This window comes from Sparus aurata, chromosome 7 (genome assembly GCF_900880675.1).
Source record: "Sparus aurata chromosome 7, fSpaAur1.1, whole genome shotgun sequence".
Lineage (NCBI taxonomy): Eukaryota > Metazoa > Chordata > Actinopteri > Spariformes > Sparidae > Sparus > Sparus aurata.
This window is the reverse complement of record NC_044193.1, coordinates 34,746,802-34,770,999: the sequence shown is the minus strand read 5'-3', so window position 1 is coordinate 34,770,999 and position 24,198 is coordinate 34,746,802. Positions and strand designations below refer to the sequence as shown.

At 39.4% G+C, this 24,198-nt stretch overlaps 1 protein-coding gene across 5 annotated transcripts; it reads left to right on the top strand.

The window, feature by feature from the left end:
• Positions 1-4,016: 4,016 nt before the first annotated feature.
• Positions 4,017-22,750, top strand: rbbp8l (retinoblastoma binding protein 8-like). 5 transcript variants are annotated; one of them, XM_030421890.1, is made up of 14 exons: positions 4,017-4,140; positions 6,070-6,163; positions 6,287-6,329; positions 7,541-7,636; positions 13,171-13,283; positions 13,508-13,583; positions 14,115-14,296; positions 14,394-14,437; positions 15,190-15,269; positions 18,436-19,144; positions 19,249-19,345; positions 19,438-19,502; positions 19,661-19,802; positions 21,511-22,750. In XM_030421890.1, exons 2-14 carry the CDS (start codon positions 6,103-6,105, stop codon positions 21,570-21,572), a joined length of 1,770 nt encoding a protein of 589 aa, XP_030277750.1. In that variant the 5' UTR covers positions 4,017-4,140; positions 6,070-6,102; the 3' UTR covers positions 21,573-22,750. The 5 variants fall into 5 exon arrangements, with proteins under 5 accessions (XP_030277750.1, XP_030277747.1, XP_030277748.1 ...); XM_030421887.1 differs by having other exon boundaries at positions 19,246-19,345; XM_030421888.1 differs by having other exon boundaries at positions 14,112-14,296.
• The last annotated feature ends 1,448 nt before the right edge of the window (positions 22,751-24,198 follow it).

The window sequence follows — 24,198 nt, the reverse complement described above, 5'->3', positions numbered from 1 at the left end:
TGTTCACTACAAGTGAAGCGAGTTTAACCACAAGACCATTTGTGTTTATGCGTGTTACTCATGCAGTCTTTGGGCTCTATCTTGCACTCAGCGCACTTGACTTTGTACACTGGCGCTTTTGTAATTCCTATTTTGCATTCGGCGCACATTGGAATTTTCCCTCCACAGACGCACGTCCTTCAATTAGGGAATGACTTTGCGCTCCCGGGGGCGGTTAAGCGAAAAGAGGAGGCGTGTTCCGGCGCAAACGTTCATTGGTGCTATTTTGCCGTTTTAGAAAACACTTGCGCCACAGACCAGGAAAAACCTAGTCTAAAGTCAGTGGCGCTAATTCAGATGCTATTTTAAGGGCGCATGCTTGGCCATAATGTAGCGTTTGCTTAATGTGCATACACTTTGCTTCTCTCATCTACATGGAAGCAGTTCCTGTTTTTGCAAACCATACAAAAAAAAAGTTGAAAAGATTTAAACAGAAGAACTCATTCTTTTTCTCTCTGATATGCGACGCGCCCGCCGTAGCCGTGAGGGTCCGGGAGTGGCAATGCGCGACGTGCTCCTAGTGGAGCGGGTGGACGAAGATGGAGTTGGGGGAGGAGGAGGAAGGGGCACAACAGGAGCAGGTGGTGCGTTTGGAGACTTGAGGCGATGCACCTGAGAGGCAGCAGCAACATCGCCACCCGGTCAAGACGGGCATTAATACCTTGCCGCATCCCGGACAGTGCGGTCCGGTCTGACAATGATGCTGCCACGGCGTGTAGTGGGTCTGGATCCTCTGCACCTTGGTGTTTGCGCTGCTCCCTCATCAGCTGGCCGTTGCGCACTGCTCGGCCCGTGCACACTGCTCCCGAGGCCCGGTGCGATGTCCTGGTGATGCCCGCCGTAGAAACAATTGTGGCAATTTCCTCCCACGCCCGTTTAACCAAAGATTATTTGGATGGATTTCTCTTATCCCCATACAACGCCACTTCTCGGTCTTTTACTGCCCTTGACGAGAACGTTGGTCTCCTCGGCTGTGAACCGCTCCTGGCGTGCGCCTGGCAAATTCGCCATTATAATAGCAATGCGCCATGGAACAAGCGCGCCTGCTTTTAAAGGGAGTGTGAGATGACGCTCTGATTGGTTTATTGTACGTTACGCCCCAACCACACCTATGAATAATGTAGCTACTTCAGACCAACCCATTTTAGATTTGCGCTGGGCGCAAGAGTCATTAATCCCGCCGGCAAAATAGCAACAGCGCCTGAGATCCGCCCATGGCTATTCCTAGCTTTCTTGCTGGACCACTTCTACTACTACTACTACATTTCTATGAAAAATACTTTTTTTCAGGTCATGTGGCAAGGGGTACTTCACAATGTCACAGGCATACATGAATGGGCCCTTGGCAGATGTCAGCATCCACCCCTAGCTTTGGCAAGTCACAAGAAAGACTGCATTATATCTGATTCTGCAGCATATGAGGCACTCCCACAGATTATTAACAGAAGTATGGGTAAGTACTATAAAAAGTAAAACAATTTTATATATTTTTTTCTTAGCATAGGACAGAATCAACTATAGAGTCGTTTCAAAACCAAATTCTGATGTACAAGAGGTTTGCCTTCTCTCTTCCAGTGTATGAGGCAAGGATCCTCCCCACTGCACTGGGCTGTAATAACAATCCCCAGCCAGTGCATGTCAACCAGAATGGTGAAGTTCTGTACGTTGTAAGTATGAAAACATATTTTACCGTTTGGAGGAGCCACCACCGACATGGAAATGCTTTGATAAAATCTCTTTCTACATGAATTCAAAAAAACGGTTGGTAAAATGTTGCTGTTGGATAAGTTTGAACTTGTTGTCTTTCAGACAAAAGAGAGTGTATCACTAGAAGTCAAAACGTTACTATGTCCATGTTACGGACCCTCTAATAGAAAGACTCGCAGAGAGGGTAACATATTTAAAAGGATGTTCAAACATCAAAATGAATGGTTGAACCAAAGTTTTATTGAAATCAAAGGAGCAACAATTAAACTGCCTACCAAAAAAAGGTTGGAGATCCCAGCTAAAAGCAACAAAAAGGGGAAATCACTGAGCCAGCCACGCAGTGGGCCGTTGCACCCAGCTATCCTCTCTAAACTATCAAAAAGGGAAAGAAGTTAATCTTACCCAAACTGAACCAAAGAAAACCGAAACCTGGACGACAAGTGATCTCCAAACTAAACTAACAAACAAAACAAAACCCCACCACTGAAAACATGTGGGGGGAAAAAGGCAACAGGGAGACAAAAGGAAAAATATTCCCATTCTGATGTGAGCTGGGCAGTGGCTCCAGAGAGAGTAAGACTTCCACTCAATCCTCCTTAAATGCTGTCTGGTAATTGCAAAACACTGGACAGGTGTGTCTTCCTGAAAGATAAAACACAGACAAAAGGAAGAGAGGGCGCCAGAGAGCAACAACGGGAGAGAGACAGAGAGAGAACAAGCTGAGGGAGAGAGAAAACAACAAAGTAAAAGTTGCAAAGTACACAGCTACATCCTTTAGCTGCAGCGTATTATCTTGTGTAAAAACTTGAGCTCTGCAGGGGGATTCCAAAAAGTCTCAGTCCAGATGACCCATGGGTTATTGGACGTCTTTCTGAAGTTGTGCCCCCACCAGAAGCTGAACTGGTCAAGACATAAATACACAGAGGACAGGTTTGTCAACCACCTACCTACAGTCCTATCTGGTCTGTCACAAGAAGCCACAGCATTTGATTATGGTTCATGCAGAGATATAGATTTCAGGGCTACCAATCATGCCCTGTAATGGTTATTCTACTCCTTCTCTGTGGCCACTGTAATTTCATTTCATTGAATTTCATCCACCTGATTTTTTTTTTCTGCAAGTATGACACACATGCTTATATTTCATAGATGTCTGCTTATGTATATTCATGTAATGAATTTACCTACTGGTTCACTTGTCATTTGTGTAGTTTTTAATTCTTGCTGAGACAGAAAATGGGAGCAAGAGAATTCCTCAGAGAAATTTATACAGTACATATGCCATCTTGTAGAACTGTTGTGTCTTTAGAGTTGGAATCCTGAAATACAAACTGACTAGTGTGTAAAAAGTTTTACTGTAATACAGTCCCTATTTGATGTATGCTGATTGACAGTAACAGTAAAATAAACATTGTAAGTATATGTATATATATTTATATATTTAAATATATATATATATATTCATGTGCGGCATAGCTGAAGACTTTTATGGGACATCATTTAGTGGCAGTTTGGAAATGAAGTTGCTACAGTAAGGATTCTAGTTCAGGAATCAGGAAACAGCATTTTTCATATTAATCATGAATCATGTCTACTTTAGAGACAACATACATGCCATTGCCATTGTCTGTTGTTTTCCCTCTCATAACATACAAGTACCAGAGTCATCACAGTCATCGGGTTAACCGCACCTTGTTGGCACTTTATGGTTCATTTCACACCTATGGCTGCCTTTTCTGTATGTATCTACAAAGACAGCATTCAACATATGTTTTCTTTTTTGCAAATGTGAATTATGGTCATGGTATTTATACACTTTATTTGTGTGATCACAAGATCTGTGTCAAACATCCGCACAGTAGGTTAAAGTTGCAGACATAGTCTGTCATATTATATATTATGTTGTCATAATTTGAGGGTTGTGAATTATGCTACTATTGTAAATTAATTTATGGATAGGACTGAATCAGGTTTGAAAAAAAATCATAATTTCAAATGTGTGTCTAACTACTGATTTCAATGCACCATTGCAGGTTTCAGCATTGGACATGTCTGTTTCCCAATCAGTTTTGTACCTCTATCCCCACAGGGCTTTATAGGGCCGGTTAAGCCAGTTATGTGGGATTTCAGCAGAACTGGAATATCAAGGGAGAACTTGCCCAGGCCTCAGTGTTTGTGTTCCTCAAGGGGACAACTGCTCCAACCGGTTTTCTAGGGAGAGATGAGAGAGGGGAGGGTGCGGGGCGTTCTCAATCGCCTCATTCTCTTCTCTTTCTCTCCATTATCACGCTTACTCTTCCTCTGTCTTTGTATAATTCAGTCCATCTCTGAAGTCTGAGCAAGCAAAAACGGTGCCCAACAGTGAATGGCTTAAGGAGTTCTCGGCTGCATGAGGTGAGTTACCATTGATTAAGCTCTGAGTTATGGCCCGAGGGTCAGAGTAGAGCAACTGGCAGGTGGGTAGTGTAAGTGCAGGTATGTGCTGCCTGATTTTTTTGGGTCAGTTATCAAAGTTTTCTCACTCAATGTTAATATAGAGCCATTAACAATATAGCACAAAGTCTATATAGCTAAACATAAAGCTGCTTGTCAGTAATAACATACATTTAATCAAGCAAGCACAATGTGCAAATGTATTCATTGACTTGTGTGTATGTAGGGTGGAGCTCATACACAGCTGTAACAGATGAAGGGCATGAATATAAAAACATCATTAGTCAGTCAATGTTATTTACATTAAAGATACATTTCTGTAGTTTTCACAGTTAAAATATCTTTCGACCAAATAGTTTGCTCTGATGGTAGCAAAGCAGCTTTGGCATAGCTTTCAATGGCATTTCTTATATGTTGGCTACACCATTTGTTCACAACAGCATCAGCTGATATTGTGTGACAGCAGTGAAAGAGGTCTTACTACCAAAACTTCCTCTCATAGGTCGAGTCTGGTTTCAATTACAGCAACAGCAAACCTCAGCTGGGTGGTGTTTGAGAAAGGCACATTAAAGCTGCCACAGTGAGATAGGCAGCCGGATTATCATAAACACAGCCTGTATCTCTCTATAGGAGTGTGGCATTTGGGACTACATATTTTCAAATGCTTGTGTGTGTGTGTGTGTGTGTGTGTGTGTATATGTGTGCACACGCGTGTTTGTTTGTGTGTGTGTGTGAGAGAGAGAAAGAGAGAGACAGAGAGAAAGAGAGAGAGAATAATGATTTGAAGACAGCAGAGCAGACAAATGACGGTAGACAGGTTTTTTCCTGCTCTGCTGAGGTGATCTGAACAGCCACTTGCCTGACGTATCCTGACATGTCGAGAAAGCCTGATCCACTTTGATCAAAATGCAATAGTTTCAATGCATGTATCAGTGTACACACACAGGGATCATGTGTACATGCATGAGCATAAGATTCAATAAAACAGAAGAGCAGAAGTGACACATTAAGGATTTGAGTTTGCAGGGTCAAACAGGTGACAAAAAAGTAATCTGTTTGCATTCTGACTTTCAATCAAGAAAACATTGTTTGTTGCTTTTGTATTAACTGTTACACAGTTTTGAACTGACACAATGTGATTGAAATACATTTGTGAAGTGTTCAAGTCCATGAAACACAAACTGCAGATGGAAGTCTCAGACCTGGTGGGACCAGTCTAACAGGTTTCTATCATCCTTGATATAACAACAAAATTTGCTCCGACATTTGTGTAACAGGGACGGCTTATGGAAGTGCAGTGCCAGCAAAGTGCGTGACAATATGGTCCTCATACTACAACATCCAAGTCACTCTAACAGACTCATTATGTTCCCACTCCATTACTTGTTTTAAGTTTAAAGGGGCACAATGTAGTTTTGGAGAAGAAATTCAAACTCAGGATTTTATCATTTACAATATTAATGAAGGAATAATACAAACTCTGACATATTTCTCTTGTCCATAACTGAGTGAACGAGCTGTTCTCAGAGGAAAATAAGGTCCCAGGACACTGTTTGAGGGTGGAGGGTGGTAGGGCCTGCCAAACGTAAATAAAGTGAAACAGTATGAAATTGGGTTGTCCTTTAAGGTCAGTTTGTTTATTCAGTTTATTTGGGCATAAACAAACCTGTCAATAAAGATCTATCTCTTCTCATTAAAACTTCTTCTCTAAAACTACATGCATTTTGATATTTTGCACAAGTGTTGGATTTAGAGTATATAAAGGGTATGCATGGTCAAGTCTGGTCAAGTCTAATACATCTAAAGAGAAAAAAATCAATTAAAAACATTAATTCCAATTTAATTCTATCCATGAAAATATGGAAAACCTGTCTCTCTGTTGTTGTGCAGACTGACTCAAGGTCAAAGGAGAACACCATCGCAATGGAGTGTTTCAACAGCCTGCTCCTTAAGCTCAGGGAGGCCCATGAACGAGAAGTGGAGGGTAAGTGGATATCATGTGAGCGAGAGAGAGAGAGAGAGAGAATTTGGGATAAAGCTGTAATGCCAGGGGTATCTTGTAAAATCATCTTAACCAGGCTTGTTTTGGGGGGTTTTTGCCTTCCAGGTTGGCAGGTGAAGATCCAAGAGCTTTCCAACAAAAAGGGCTGGTGAGTAGTATTTTGACCTCCCAAAGGTCTCTAGATGATCATGTCAGCAGAGTTGACAACATGTTCGAGTTCAGCATACATTAGTTTAGCCCTTGTGGACCAGGTAGGTAGGCATGCTGGTCCTGCACGGATTAGATAAAATAAAAGAGTCTTTGAGTCAATTTCAAATGCTGTAGAAATTATTTCATGCCCCTTTATGACATTCCAACTGGTTCATTACCTGTTTAGCCCACTATGATGAAAAATCTTTGTCCCTGTGTCCTAATTTTCCGACCTCAATTTCATGCCATTCCAGATAACTCTGTTTTTTGAGCACAACAGGTGCAAACTACTTGTACTGATTTGAACCTGACTGATGTTTCTGTAGTTGACACTGATAATTGTACCTGACTGTTTAAACAGTACAGTTAATCAAGTAATCAATCAATCCATTAAATGGATATATTTATTTTTCCTGAGAATTTAGCTAGCAGTGAGGTAAAAGGTTATAAAACAACCGGACTCCAACAAAGTGATGCTTTGAACAAAATGCTTACATGATGGTTATGCTATTAGTTTTGCAGGTGCTGTATATGGTCATAAATGAAAGTGTTGGACAAATTAAATTATTGACCTATTCATGGTACCTGAGGAAAAGTTGGAGGAACTTATAATTAATTATATTATATTTATTCTATTCAGTAATATTTGTAGTTGTAGTTGCTTTTCATATTAAGGTTTAGCTTAATAAAGTAAATTACACAACAGTATACAAAGCAGTTAAACTTTGCTCAAAGTCAACCAAATACAATATTAAAGCACAGCTTACCTGCATATGCAATAATATAGTAATATAACAGGGACCTGTTTGCATAATAAATTCTTATTTATCATCTTATTTTTTATGAATTGTTAATACTTGTTCTATAAAAATTGTGTCCTTGATACTTACATGAATGATCTGATTACATCTTCCATCGCTGGAAAAGAGGTCATAGTGAAAGCTGAAATGTGACTGCAGTGACAGTTTTGCTTTGTTGAAAGGAAATACAAATATATGTGATTCTCCAGCCACACTGTCTGTATAATATCTTACTGATCATTCGAAGAAAGACTGAAAAGCCAGATGTTGTCATTACGTTTATTTGTGTGTGTGTGTGTGTGTGTGTGTGTGTGTGCGTGTGTGCGTGTGCCTGTGTGTGTGTTTGGCCCGTGTGTATGCATGTAAACAGTGATACAAAGCGAATGGAGGAACTGTTCACCAAAAACCAGCAGATGAAAGAGCAGCAGCGATTACTCACTGAGAATATCAAGACACTGGAAAACAGGTACAGATATTACAATCCAGATTTGTTTTGCCATTTGGATTACATCATGTGAATGTAGAATGTATACATGCGTTACTTTAGTTAACAGTATAGTAAAAGGGTCAAACCCACAACGAAAATGCCATTTGGTATCACCAACTTAGGCCCAAGGCAAGGAACGGTAAGACTTTAAAGACAATTTGCATCATAAAAGGCAATTACAGGCGATGGTAAATGAGGGTAACTTCACCAATTTTACACATTAAAGTGTGTTCACGGGTCTTGGGGAGTAATATTGCGTCGTGATGTCACTCAGTAGTATGTTGTGTTCCGAGTAAAGTAGCCACCAGGTTCTGGTTCTGCTGCATCAGTTTTGATCTTTTTTTCTTTTTTTTTCATTCAACACATGATAGGAAGAACATGTTTCAACATGCATCTTTTCATAACTAATCTGACTGTGTTATGAAATAACATCATTAATGATCATGGTCATAGTACATGCATCTGAAGAGTAAATATCAAAGAGCATATCCTATATATCCCAAGAAATTAAAAATTAGTGTAGCCAAACATTCTTTGTGGCTGGGAGAGAAAAAAAAGGGAAAATCCAGAACAAGTGCAACAGAACTCAAAATAAAAGAATAAATACTCACAATGAAGGAGGGAAAAAAAAGAATTAGCTTGTATTACAGGTGACCATTTGTCAACACACCTGTCTAATAACAAATGTAGTCTTGCTGTGGTATTCTCAATTATTAATTAAACATTTTTAACCCTATCCCTCATTTGAGTCATGTTGGGGGGCTGCGGCTTCAAAACAGAAAACTGATCTCCATTTTTTGTGATTAGAAGTAGAATTCTCAGTAATAAATGTAAGTCTCTGTCATATTCTCAGACAGTATAACCAGTATAAATAGTGCTGAATTCAGATCAAGTTAAATGTCCATAACCTGATTAATCTCCCTTTGGACATTCTTCCAGAAGTCCTGGAGCTTTGGGCAGTCCCAACATAAATGCACAAGGTCCCCTATTAGTCCCCATCCCCTCCAACATAGTTCAGATGTATTGCTGCACTTTGCAGTAGTAGAAGAACATGCTTTCTTTGTCAGGCTGTTGGTTAGTTTGTGTCCTGCTTTAAATGTTTCATCCGTTATTATTATATTGTTTCCAGCTCTCATTTTTCTTTCATAACCACATTTTTATCTATTGATTCATATTTGTAGTGCTTTATACATTTTTAATAACCCACCTTTATGTCCCTACCTCTTTAAAATCAGTTTGACTTGTTGATCAAATTCCTGTTTAAGGTGTTCAAATAATTTGCCCATTGAATACTTGTGCAATAAAGTAAATATTAGCCCTTTTTTAGAGCAGGTGATGACAAGTGGCTGGGTAGAGTGGTCTCACCAGGTTACTGGGATTAAGCTGGTAGCACTGGTAGACTGGAGAGGGTGACGGTGTGGAAGGCTGAGCAGGTGGTTGCTGGTGAAATCTGCACATAATGTAGAGACAAAAACAGTGTTAAATAAAGGCATCCAAAAATGAGCTCATGAGAAGTCAAAAACAGAGATCCATAACACGAGAGTAAGTCACAAAGAGAGTATAATGGGGAGTCACTGGTAGATGCATGAACAACCCGGCACCCTTTATGTTTTTATTGATGGTTCAGTACTGCTATACGAATAGAAGTGGACTCAGGCAATCTCCTTGTTCAACAACCATTAACTCTGATCGTTGATTTCGGGTTTTTAATTCATTATTTTAACCCAATCCATTAAAATTGTATAAAACCCAAAAACCAGTGCCAATGAATGGTATAGGAAGCTCCATTTTACCCAGTCAAATGCCTCTCTGGCATCTAAACTGAGCATCATGGTCGGCTGGGAATTATTTTTAGTGCGTGATATAAGATACAGTGTCCTCCTGATACTGTAAGCACCATGTATCTCAGGGTTTAAAAATGTTTGATCTGGTTTCATCAATTAGGTTTTACATTTCTGCATCCTACATGCCAATATGATTGAGTCATTACAGAGCAAGCTAATAGGTCTGTATCCTTCACATGAAGTTGGATCTTTACCCACCTTACAACAAAACAGAGATGATGGAGATAGAGCAGTGTTAAAGACTTTAGATAATACTGATGTGATATCTTCAGCAAATCATTTATAAAAACCCTCCCGGGAATCCATCTGGGGGTTTTACTATTTCTTAAAAGTATTCTTCTAAAGAATCTGAATCATTATAAATATATTATAATATTCTGCAAAGGTTCCCATTATCTCTGTTGGCTTACCTTGATTCATTTGGAGTAAGGATGTCTTCCATCCACCCATCCATTTTCATCTGCTTATCTGGGGCCAGGTCGCGGGGGCAGCTGCCTGAGCAGGGACACCCAGATTTCCCTCTACCCGGACACTGCCTCCAGCTTTTCTGGGAGGATCCCAAGGCGTTCCCAGGCCAGCTGAGTGACATAGTCACTCCAGCGTGGCCTGGGTCTTCCTGGATGTCTTCTTTTTAAAATTATCTTATCTTATCTTATGTTATTTATATTATATATATTTCTGTTTTAACCATCACATAATATCTTTGATAGATAAAACATAGAGCTCCTTCTTCTTTATATCTTAAAAGTTAATCTAATCTATGTCTAATTTTTATCATTTCAAGGAATGTGGACTTGTCTGATGTTCTTTTATGTTCTCACTCCATTTCTCTTAATTTAATCTCCAGCACTCTTTGTTCTCTAGCGGAGCTTCTTATATCCTGGATATTATTGCTATTATTTTCCTTCTTGTAACTGCTTTTTTCCCCTTCCTATAAAATTGATGGACAAAATTTGCCATTATCAGTTTAGTTGAAAGTATTTCTCTAAATGTTGTTTTAGTTCCTTTAGCACACTCTCATCTGATGGGTGGCCACATTCAGTCTCCCTCATTCCAAAAAAAGACTTGTTGCCCATAGATAAAGTAAGTGTGATTGGGGCGTTATCACTTCAGTTCAAACTTTGTGTATATGTTGTTGAAACACACAAAAAACCTGTCCTTCAATACGTGCTGTCTGTATTTGAGTAAAAAGTCAAATCGTTCCCTGTAGTGCTATTGTTTCTCCATGGACCAGTAAGACCTAACTCTCTAATAACATGATTTAATACTTGATACTTAAGGTTGCCTCCTATTCTACCCTTTTACTGTCTCTGTGGTCCAGCTGCCTTGCGTCCTCATCCTCTGAAATCTTCCATCTCATTCTCCTCAATGTAAATCCCCATGTCCTCCAGCGTAGGCGCAGCCTCCATAAGTGTGGCAACTGTCTTAGTCCCTGATTCCAGAAACACTTTCAGCTGTGCGAGATATGGGGACTTTTGCATTCTTCTCCTTTAGTTATTTAACTACGTAACTCAGCTGCTTCTTATTTTTTTGTATCTCGGTCAAATAGTCTTGATTAAAGTAGATGGTCGGTCCCTCATATGTAGTCCCTCAGCCTGTTTCCATGCTTGCTGTATAACATTCTTTCACCTCATGGTCTAGGAAGCTTACCATAATTGCTCAAAGGCAGGGCATCCTCTAATTTGGTTTGGCAATCAGTGAGCTCTTCCAATGTGGTTGTCCATGTCCTCTGGAATTTACAGTGAGGGATTAAATCAAACACAGTGGTGGTGGGTTTTTTTAGATTCCTCAGGATAGCTGTATATCCATATGTTGTATACCTCAACTTTAATTCCAAGTCCTCAAACTTTGCAGCTAACTTTGCCTCTTGGTGAGGTAGAAAGGTGACCGATCTTTACAGCTGCACTGTCACTGTCATATTACCAAGTCCTGTTTACAGTCGACAGGCATTGTTAGGTTTAACACTGAATAAAACAATCACAAACAGACACGGACTCAGAGTTTGTCTTTCTTTGCAAAGGGGAAGCACGGAGGTCAGCACTGTGAGTCTGACCATCAGCGTTCCAACGAGTTCTTCCCCATGCACATTTTTTATTGTCATACATTTGGGCGTGATCGCATAAGATTGGCTCTTACAAGATAACTAGTTGCAGAGTGTTGCTATGCAAGATTCAGGCACATATACATTTCTGTGGTTAATGAGGTGTAACGTAACGCTCCCACCTTCTTTGTTTCAGGCATGTTCTGTGCTTTGCATGACATACATACATAGACAGTTGTTATTCACACATAAACAGTATAGCTTCACCCTGTGGTTGAACAGCAAGACGCTGTTCCTCATAGTATTTGTCCACTCAGGTGACCTTGTAGCTTTGTGCTGACAGAGCAAGAATGTTGATTAAATACAAAAGCTATGCGAGAAACTGATAATATCTTGGTTACATTTTTCCAACATTTCCCTCCTGTTTATCAGTTTTGAACTAGCTTTTTTCAGACATTTACTACCTGTTATTCACAGTTTCAGTAAGGTCATCATTGTGCTTTGGTTCAAACAACACTTTCAGACATTCCAACTGAAGGATGAAACTGGCATCATCCCTAGTATCGCTCTCTTCACTGTGTCATGTTCGCATTGTCCTTCTTGCAAGGTTTCCACTTTCTCTCCATCTCATTTTTCGAAAGATCATTGTCGAGTTGTCTACTTTTAACTGGTCTAGTTCTAAGAGCTACGTTTTTGGCTTGTCTCCTCCAACATGGCACCACAGGATGGCGTTTGTTTTCAGACATATGGAGTGCAATGCTGGACCAATGGAACGCTTTTTCCAGTGCTTGCATTACCTAAAATGCAATTTGAGTGACATCAATGGAGTCCATTTACCAGATTACATGCAGTTTCCTCTGGAGCCACAAAAGGCTTTATACTACTTTTTTCACATATTTAGCAGTACTACCCAAGACCTGTAAACACACTTTAAAGTGATATTGGTGGAGTTACCTTTTGTCAAAGGTACAAATTAAGAAGAGTCATCAAGTCAGTAAACTGACTCAGCTTGTCTAGTGCAGTGGTTCTCAAACATTTTCAATGACGGATCCCTATCTGGCACAAATTAGACAGACCCAAATCGCATGAGAATTGTTTGATGTTTTATTACAGAAAGCTAATGAAACCCCTGAACAGAGTAGTTGTACATCACCAAATCACACTGGTGAAAATATGCTTCGCCTTTGTAGAGTTAGGGGAGTCTCTACTGCAGGGAAGTTGTTCTTCAAAGTTTCCCTCCCACATATCAGGCACTCTTGTGATGACTTTCAAAGTACCATTTTTGTGACCGCACAGAATGAGTCTGCGACAAACCAGTTAAGAATGCTTAATAATTAATCTATACCAGACCAAGTAACACTTGCTCAGCAAAACTCCTCTGGGTTCTGAATTGAAAATCACAAGATTCAATTTCAATTTGCAATTTGGGGATAAAAGCTTGAGTCTACTAAACTGAGCAATAGTGCAATTTATTAATTACAAATTCAACATTAATTTATAAAGAATCCTGTCATTTGTTCTCTCAAATGTTACTCAGTCTCCATGTCACAGACAGTTAAATGTGTTTCAAATGTGGTCTACTTACCAGGTATGTTTTTGATGTTCTGTGGTTTCTGCTGCTTGTGTAGGCTGAGGGCGGGGCTGTGTGACAGATGTACAGTAACTCAGGAGGTAGCCAAGAGAAGACAGCAGGAATTTGACACTTCGCAGATCCAGAGTCTCCAACACATTTCCCTACTGGGTATTCTGTTTATGTCTTTCCTTCTCATGAGTGATCGCATCAGCAACCTGTTTTTCATCCATCACTTGTCTCGTATATAAATATTTTTCATTGCCTTTCTGAAATTTGCCATTCACCTCCCTCAAAACTTCTTTTATCATTCTTTTCAATGTTGTTCCTATCCTTCCTTTCTTTCCAACTTTGTCATATAGAGCTCTGATTATGACTTGTGGTCTGTGTTGTAGTGGCAGAAATGAACAACCTGAAAAAAGAGAACAACACACTTAGAGATGAAATTGGACATTTAAGAGCGGCACTTGAGTGAGTATATGGTGTTCGATTAGAAAGTATTAGCATGAGTCCACTTATAGCAGAGGCTTTGAACACATTTAGTTTTTTCATTTTTATGGATCATTTTGTCATCACTCAAGCTGAAGCAGTGATCAATGCAGTGTTTATGATCATTTTACAATTAACAATTTTACATTTAGCAGATGCTTTTGTCCAAAACGACTTACATACATTCATACATACATTCATACACTGGTGGCTCCCATGCATGGTGCCAACCAGCACATTAGGAGCAGTTTTGGGATTAGTTTTGACATGCAGACCAGGGGAATCAAACCAGCGATCTTCCAATAACAAGAAGCTGGCTCTACCGCTGATCCACAGCAGCCCCTATTTTGATACCAAAATATAAATACCCTATATGTCAACATATTTTGCTTGACTGACCAATAGCATAACAATTACCATATAAAAGGGATCTCAGTGAAATATCCCAGGAGAAGATAGTGGTTCAACTGAATGCAATTTCTCACACTGTGTCTATGTGTATGTGTGTAGCAGAGGTCACAGCGACCACTCCTGCAACAGCAGCACCACCACAGAGGTCAAACCAAACAGCTCTCCTGACATTTCACCCCCCTCTGGACCTGTGGCTCTGCTCACCATGGCAGCTGGCAGGGCCGGCAACCAGCCAGCAGATGGTGATGTTGCAGTCAAAACTGAGGAAGACCAAGCAACTGAAGGTGAGGATGAAGAGGAGCTTGAAGTAAAAAAGTTTTGTTTGTTAATCAGCGTGCTGTCTATCTATGAGTTCATGTTTTCGTTTTTTTGATTAAACAGAAACTGACCACAGACAATGGAGAGGCATGATCAGAAGTCACATTGTAAGTTTCTAAATCAATGTCTAAAGATCCAGTGTGTAAGAGTTATCCATTGTCAGAAATAGAACATAATGTTCCTTATTATCATAGTGTATAATAACCTGAAATTAAGAATCACTGTGTTTTTGTTGCTTAGAATGAGCCTTTTTATATCTACAGCAGGAGAGGATCCTCTTCACTACCACTTTGTTTCTACAGTAGCCAGGAACGAACAAACCAAACACTGGTTCTAGGGAGCTGTTATTGGCCATGGTTGGGTAGGGTGAAATGAGGAAAGGTTATTTGGTTGCAATCCGCAAACACACTGCTGGATGTCACTTAATCCTAGACACTGGACCATTAAATGTGTAATGTTTTTTAACTTTAATGACATTTTAAAGTTAAAAACGGATTTGTGAATGGTTCGCATAATAAATAGGCCTACTGTGTAATTCACCAGTGTTTTATTTGGATGGCCATTATATGGGTGCAGTTGATGTTTAGAGGCCCTTACAACTAACTAAAGTAACTGGCAAGTTATTCAAGAAGTATTTTTGTGATATTTGTAGCAAGTATCGTATAAATGTAGTTATCTGTTGCTCTTGACTGTAGCTTTACTAGATACCTAGTGTATACATGTGAGAGTGGTATCAATCTTCTCATCTAAATCTGGGAAAGAAATATGTCAAACTATTATTTTGATTTATGTAATAATGTGATAGCTGCAAGTGTGTGTTTTTTTTTCATTTAATTGCTGCCCTTCTCCAAACTCACAGGACTCATACAAGCCTCTTTCTACTTTCACATCACCATCCTGGAAGACAGAACATAATGTATCCTGTATTGGAGAGAGGAGGTGAGACAGAGGGACTTAGTGCCAATGTACCAATATTTGAGAGTATGTACTGTAGGTAATGAGTGCATGAAACAGCTCAGTGATTGGGTGCGCAAAGATTTAAACAAATAATTGTTTTTGGAGGCAGCACTCAGCTCTGAACTAGGCTTGGGGAATATATACAGTATATATTGTTAAAGATGTAATTAGAGACTATATACAGTATGAGATGTTGGATATCGTTGTATCGTGATAAAGCATAAGTGTTGTCTATTACCGGTTTTAAAGACTGCACTACAGTTAAGTGATGTCATTTGAATTTACCAGACTTGTTATAAAACTTGTCTTTACCCACTTAGCCATATTATCCACATTCCTCATGATTATTGATCAACAATCTCATTGTGTTAGTATTTTGTTAAAGTATCAAAGTATTTGGTAAAAAATAATAGTACTTGATTTAATTTAGAAAGATGGTAATGAATTAGGTCCAGAATTTATGTATATATATATATATGTATATGTATATATATATATATATATATATATATATATATATATATATATAGATATATAGATATATATGATCATTTTGCGGGACACTCTCTCGTGGCGTACCCATTTGCTGATAACTCATTCCCGCATGTTTATCTCAGGTTCCTCGCTAGCCCTCTTCTTTCCTCCACCAGGCAGCCTGGCCCTTTTGCTGTCCTTGGACAGGCGCTGAACCTCAGTTTTATTTTTTTGCCAATCTCTCACTCTCTTGGGGTTGACAGAGAAACGTCTAGTGGCTGCTTCTCCAGAGTTTTCCTCTGCATGTTTTACAACAGAAAATTTGAATTTCAAGTCATACTTTTTATTTTTTTGCTGCACCGGAACCATGGAGATCATTAATGTGATATCGACTGACAGAAAGCAGCACAATACATGAAAAAAGCGAAGAAGAAAAATGTGCAGTGTCTTCTTCCTTGATTTTTTAAAAATAAATTAAATAGACTCGGCATTTATTTGGAACTGGCAGTTATTTATCAAAATATACACCCGTCCCCGACGTTTAAAGGGGACCCTGTGGTTAATTGAAACCTGGCTATATATATATATATATATATATATATATATATATATATACATATATATATATATATATATATATATATATATATATATATATATATATATATATATATATATACATATATATATATATATATATATATATATATATATATATACATATACATATATATATATATATATACATATATATACATATATATGAGCGGGAGGAGGGCGCTCTGCATCAACTGGGCACGACCAGCAAGTGGTACTTCCTGATAACCCAAACTAAGGAGCAGACTTAGGGTCATACCATGTGTGTGTTAATGGCGTTGGTCCTCTCCAGTCATATCCTCCTTGATTTGGCTGCTTCATAGACAGCGATACAAATAGATATTTTAATGTCTACGAACAATTGTGTGTCCTCATGCTGGCCCTCATTTATCAAACGTACGACCATTTCCACGCAAACTTCGGCATTTATCAATCTGAACGTGAGCGGGAGCTACGATCAAATCTCACGTCAGGTCTGAGATCGTGTACGCAAATTTGAGTCTGTGGATTTGCGGTGCAGCACAGCAAAATATGGCTGAGTCTGAAAATAACAAACCTCAGCTGTCATTAAGCATAAGCAGTCACATATTTAGATCAGATCAAAACGGGTTCTTAAAAGGAATAAAACAAAAACATTTTTTTTTAAAAGCCCACGTTCTTACTGAAAGGCTACCACTTTTTTGTAATATAAAATATGATAGGCTACGTGACAACTAATTAATGGAATACCTAATAACCCTGCTACAGAGCAGGAACGCAGACACAGTGCGCACACACGCACACGGGTCACAGTGGAGCTGCTTCGGGTTGCTGAAGGGCAGGTGGCTCTGGTCTGGGAGCAGCACCGGGGCCAGAGGGCACGCGCTCTGGGGAGGAGACCTGGCCGACATGATGCTGGTGCCTGGCTGTGAAGCATTTAAAAATACAACAAAAATGTATACCCATGAAACATGTGTAAGCCTAATTATGTGTAAGAAATGTGAACAGTCAGAGTTTGATAGATTTTACAATGCAGTAGTCTGGAGTCCGTTCCTCTGGCAACGCTGTTGACTGCCTCCGTTATTCTCTTCCATACAGCGTTTTTATGACCTCCTTTAATTCCATTTTTCAGACTGCCAAAAAGCAAATCTTTGTTTTGCTCCACCTCGGATGTCAGGATGCCGAGCTCCATCTCGAAAAAGTTTATTTTCTTGCCAGTGTTTCCTCTCTCCATGTTTGACCTCAGTGGGCGAGGCCTCCGAACCAGGAATATTTAAGGGCGTAACATGTTAATGACGATCGAATTCAGCCGCCTCATTTATCAAGACCCGCTCATTCGTACGCTGAGATTGGTCAGATACGAATGTTTCATAAATCACACGTGTGTCCCGTCGTACGACCAATTCTGCGCTCAGATCTGCGCCCGTTTTCACGCAAGATTGATAAATGAGGGCCACTGTGTGGTGTCCTACAGGGACCAGTCATTGGACTCATTCCCCTCTCATTGTACATACTTCATCTGGGTCATATATTCAACCGCTTTCAAGATGTGTTGTGTCACTGCTATGCTGATGACACACAGATCTACTTCTCTGCTGTACCCTATGACCTGAATCAAGCATCCTTCCTCCATGATTACTTGCCAACCATCTACTATTAATTTGCTGACAATATTGCAACCGTGTTGACAGTTTACTGTTCTGTTTCATTCAACTATCAAATTACCATAAATGACTTCAACCATTACGTTACTAACCTCTCACAGATCAATTTTTCTTACCAGCCACGACAGAATCAGCTGGTAATGTTTTCACTTTGTGCGACTCTCTACATGTGTTATTATGGCAAAATGACACCTATTGTAGGGGGAACTAACACAGAAGCAATTTTGAGTATTTGCCAGGTGAACATATACATATATAAATATTTGACATGTAAATAAAATAAAATCTTTACATTTAGTGTCTTTCCTTAAAGCAATATATTCACCAAAATCAGCCTCTTAATTTATTTTGATCAACTAAATGTGATCCATGCGGATGTCATTGTAGGAACACTTGAATATTTCGCTGACTGGCCTCTGTTTCTTCTATATTAGGGCTCAGAATGTCGAAGGAATGAACCAGCAATCCTCCATCCTGCCTCAAGCTCTGCTTCTGAAGAACTCTTCATTATTAACCAGCGGAGAACTGAACCCTAGCAGGCATGTGCTCCGCTCTCCTGTCCCCTCGCGTCCTCAACCAATCAAGACCAGCCCTGTTACTCTCCCATGGCCCTCTGCTCCTGGGACTGGCCTAGTGTTGCAACCTTCTCCTAAAACAGCCATGTCACGCCTCCCCAATCTTATCTCAACTGGGCAACATGGCAGCCTTCGAAGACAGGGTTTTGGGTCTTTCTGGCACAAGCAGAGTACCCCTAAGCCAAATGCCATAGAGCCAACTGTATTGTTTAGGTTGAGGAGTCTGTCAGAACATGAGGAGAGTCAAGCTAAGCACCAGGAGGAAAAGGAAATCCCACCGTCCAAGGCTGAGAGGGTCTCTGTGGAGGGGCTTAGTGAGGTGTGCGAGGGGCCTCTGGATTTATCAGATGGAGGAAAGTCAAAATCTGACCAATCACAAAGAGATTACTCGCCCATAGCATTACAAGGTGTAGAGAGAGTAAACAACAGCCCTAACGTGGATGTGAAGACAAATGCGTCTCTTCATGCACCAGTATCATCACCTCATCATGTTGTCGCTCCTTCATCCTCGTCTACACTGCCTGTCAAACAACAACAAGAAGAGCCTACCACTGACCATAAGCACAAGGTAATTTTAGGCCTATTAGCAACAAAATTTAAAGGCAAAGACATGGGCATGATGGTAAAGAAGGGACCACCAAGATTTATGGTATGATGGTTTTGTCACAGCAGGTAATCAAAGATGAGGAGCAGAGAGCGGAGGTGAATGGAAAAACAGACCAAAGCAATGGGAAGAAGGTGCCTGTCCTCACTATATCTTTACGTCCAGGTAGAGAACCTATTCATGTGTGTCTGTGTTGGCATTCAAATCTTTACTCTGCATGGGTGAATAATAAGAGTTCTATCATGTTTCTGTAAAAGTGATAATGCTAGAGACTCTGAATTCTGCCCTGGAAAAGCAAGAATCCTTATCCTCAAATGACAAGGTAAGGTGATTCAAGCCAGTTTGGCTGTTTTAGTATATATTTATTTATTTGATTTCATCATTTTCATATGAAAATATGCGTTGTTTCTAGTTTATTATCACTTGAAATATTAATGTCCTTCTCTTCTGAACTCATGTGCTTCCTCTCCGTCATAACAGTCATCCTCTCCAGCAGTTGAAACGGAAAGCAGCACAGAAGAGCAGGACGAGGAGAGTGTGTCCGGACAAGAAAGCAACCAGGGCCGCAAGAGGAAGAGATCATCTGTGGAGACAGAAACCGACAGAGACTCGGACACAGACAGTATGCATCACTTCACATTTCTATTCTTTTTTTCCTTTCTTTGTCTTTCTAGAGCTTCTTGATATCAAAGAACATTTGTTCCCCACACCCCTTACAACAAAGCCAGCTAAGATTGTGTTGCAGTATTCAAAGAGTATCAGCTAGAGCAAAGTGAAAAAACACATTCCCACATCTATCCTGCACTCTGTTTTTTTTTAATCGCCTTCAGATGAGTCTTGAGGCTGAGACTGTCCCTTAATACTTAATACTCCAACTTTGCCCCATCCAGCTTCAACAGACAATAGCCACATTGGCCATGGGCCAGCTAATGCTAAGTTCAACAGGTTAAGCTAAAAAATTAACAGTAACCTACAGCTATGTTAAAATGTACAGCTTTGTGGTCTGAACTCAGTAGCGATCCATCCTTGAGCTTGAATTTTAAACAGCCTATTTGTAATTTCCAGCCACCTTCCCTTAAATGAATGGGGGGCTGTATATATTTATTTACCTATATATATACCATTTCTCTGGGTTAGGCTGCTCTCCAGCAGGTTAGGATGTTTCATTTCTTTATTATCAACACAAAACGCTTTTTAGGTTTGCCATTTTTTACAATGCTACAAAATATCAGTTCAAAAAAATTACACTCTTTTTTTAGATGAAGGAATTTGATAAAAAATTATGGCAAAATACTTCAACAGTCAACCCTTAGATATAGTATACAAAAAATACAATAAAAATAAGAGGGATTACTATAACTAAATACTATAGCAAGTGTGTGTGTTTTACACTCACAAAGCTGTACAGTTTTGTGATCATGGGATGCGCAAAAGTTCACATTGTAGAGAGTATGAGTCATGGGATGATGGTCAAAGATGTCAGCTGATGTCATGTATAGAGTTAGACATCACTGGGGGGCCTTGTTGATGAGACCAGGCGCAGATGAGAAGAAAGGGCAAGTTGGTAATTCATCACTGGAGGTGGCTGGACTGGTATTCTAGTCCTAAAAAGACAGAAATGTGGCAGGGCAGGGCAATATCAGACACATGTTTAAAGTACTGCCAGTGTGCAGCCTACTCTGTTACTATTAAGTATATATATTAATATATTATGACTTAACGCCTGCTCTTGATGAGGTGTAAGAATTTTGACTAGTCTTGGTGAGAAGAATGCTAAAGCCCAGATAGAGTTATAGTATTTTTTTCCGACTTTATCATCAAGTTACATATATAAATGAAAAACTCAAGGCTCATTAGTAATACGGATGCCTCACATCAGCCAAAGCAATTTAAGGGGATAAGGGTTGTAACTTGAATGAACAGTATTTTAACCTAGCACACAACCGAACTCTCGAACATGGACATTTTTTTTTACCATCCATCCTTTATAGCCTGAATGTGGCATTTATACTTAGCTTACAGACATGAGAGATGTATCATTCCTGCCATCTAACTCTTGTCAAGAAAGCAAGTAAAAACTTTTCAAAGAATGTGAAAACTCTGTTTGAAAACTATTCCTTTCGATGGCTTAAAATCAATGCAATCAAATAGACCATGTTTTAGAAATTCCTTCCACTTAGCTAATCTCAGTCTAAATTATTGCCCCTCTATCAACTTCCTTCTATTCAGTCTTCATCAATACATGTATAAAAGTTGCCATCATAAAAGTCTTAATTTTTCCTGGTCACCACCACCAACATTTAGAACAATTTAATTTATTTTCTTCACAGACATCCAGCAGGAAAGGAAGATCAAGATCACGCTCAGAACTGAGGAGAAGAGTCCGAGCTAAATACCAGGATAACGCATTCATTTGGTGATCTCACTTAAAGCTGCATTAACTGGTTATTTGAGTGCTTGGGGATAGCACAATGAGCTGTAAACACAACTCTCATGTGTTAGCACTTGACAAAGGTGTTAAAAAACAAAGGCCAACCAATTAGCAAACAATGAAGCATCTTCACAAACAGCAGACACAGTACAAGATTAGCATTTGAAGTTGTGTTTGCATCCACTTGACAAACATAAATCCAATTTTCAATCTCATTATAGCTCTGTTTTGATCCTCACCAACTGCTTGGAAAAGTGGCTAACTTTGTCTGTCTACTGTTCGTTGATGGGTAGGTAGCATATAAACTTGGTTTACCTGAGCTTTTTTAATTAAAAACAGCTGCCTGCTGAATGTGATTTGCTACAATAAAGTTGTGCCCCCTTTAAAACAAAACAATGAGATGATAGATATTAAACCTGTACATAGAACTCAGGACAACTGTTCTTTCTGAAACAATAAAATTAGCCGATAAATATCCTTTTTCCTTATCTTAGACAATGAACCAAAGTAGCACCTTCTTATGTCTAAAACTGAATTCTTCCCTACCAATATTCATCGTACACTGTAAGAGTTTCATGTAACATACACTAGGCTATTCACTTATTTCGCCTTCCTGGCATTGCTGTCACTTCTATTTTTGTCACAGAGCAAACCCAAGCAACCCCCCCCGCCACACACACACACACACACACACACACACACACACACACACACACACACACACACACACACACCCCACCCCCTTCTTTCACCCTGTCTAAAGTGACTAACAAAGAAAAAATAGGAGAGAAAAACAAGTTCCTGTTCCTCTTTTTCACTTTCAGAATGCACCAATTTTGCAAGTATTAACTTTCCACTCAAAGCTGTGAAGGCTTGTGGTAAACTGGGTGGATGTAGGCAATAAGAATTCAGTGACAGAGTCATTTAAATGTGTTATACTTGTGTGATACAGCACTGTAAAGTCATTAAGTCCATTTCTTGTAATTATATGAAATATTCTTTGATGTAGATTTTTTCAGTTTCCATCATATTTCTCTTATGCCATTAGAATGCAATAAGCACAGTAGTGGGTAAAATGTTAGTGGCCAAAAAGCCTTTCCCTACCATTCACATCTCTCTGTTAATAAAATGTGATTGACTGTGCCACTAAATGTGTACTGTGTGTGATTCCTTTTACAGTATACTTATCTGTCAAGCTAATGTTTGAGTTGTTGTGTGATCTGAAAAGATATTTGTATTTTTTAGAGTGATGTAAGGCTACTACAGCTAGACTGTAGGAATGCACTTCTTCTGATGCTGAAATGCATCTCTTTTCCTCACAAACTTTATTTGTATATCACCTTCCATACAAGATTGCAATGAAGAAATGACATGCATAAGTAAAAATAGAAAAAAAATGAAAAAAGACAGTGTGAACATGAAAAAAAGAGACAGAATGCCATAACTTACGTTACCCTATTGTCCACCCACAGTTCAAATCATGGGAGCGATGTTGCAACTATCACCATAAGCTGCAGACTCTCGATAATGCTTGGTCTCTGCATCAATGCTGAATCTTCCATGTCCGCATCGTGATGCATCTTATAATCAATACATTTCTATACCAGTATTATTATGACTACAAGAAGTCATTGCTACATTATAAGATGAGTACTCATGAGCCAGACCACACCCATCATTGAACTCTGTCACTTTGATCTAAACTTTCATGACTGCATAAAAACGTATGTGGGCCAGGGGCATTAAGTGTGGGGGGCCACCCCCATAAACTAAATGAGATTAAGAGGTTTTGAACAAGTTGGTACGAGGGCAAGGCAAGTTTTTGTATGGAATATTCCACGGGTTCATTGGTAGCAGCTGCAGGGTTCGTACACATTTTTCAAGGTCAAATTCAAGCACTTTTCAAGCACTTTTAAGGGTCATTAACAAAATTTTCCAGCACCTTATCGCTGGGGTAAAATACATATCTACAGGAATATATATACTCATGATTATTTTTTTCACTTTTTATCAAAATTATGTACATTGTATTATGCTGTAAACATCTAAAATGATGTTTCATAATAGCAAAAACTTTAGAAATGTAAGGAGAACACAAAGTTTTATCCAAAAAAGGGAGGCCACTTTGCGTTCTCCAGGCACACTTGCAGAGAGACCTGAGAGCACCCTGTAATTTTCTTTTTTGACACAAACTTTTATAAGCTTTTCGCTTATTCCTCGAAGTTTATTAATACTGAACATGTCATCAGTCCAAATTGCATCAAATTCACCTTCTCCTCAGCCATCCCTCTCTATTGCAACCAGGCTGCATGTGTGATGATACACACACACTGATTTTATTTCTCCTTGTGATAAGAAAACTATCCAGTCTGATCCCAATGTTGCCAAGACACAGAGTTATAATGTCAAGCACTTTCAAGCACTTAAACTAAAATCCAAGCACTTTTCAGACCTTGAAAACACAACATTGACAACGTTCAAGGATTTCAAGCACCCGTACGAACCCTGCAGCTGATAGTATCATGATTGGGTATGAAAGAGGCATCCTCAAAAGGCTTGGCCATTCATGAGCAAGGATGTACAGTGC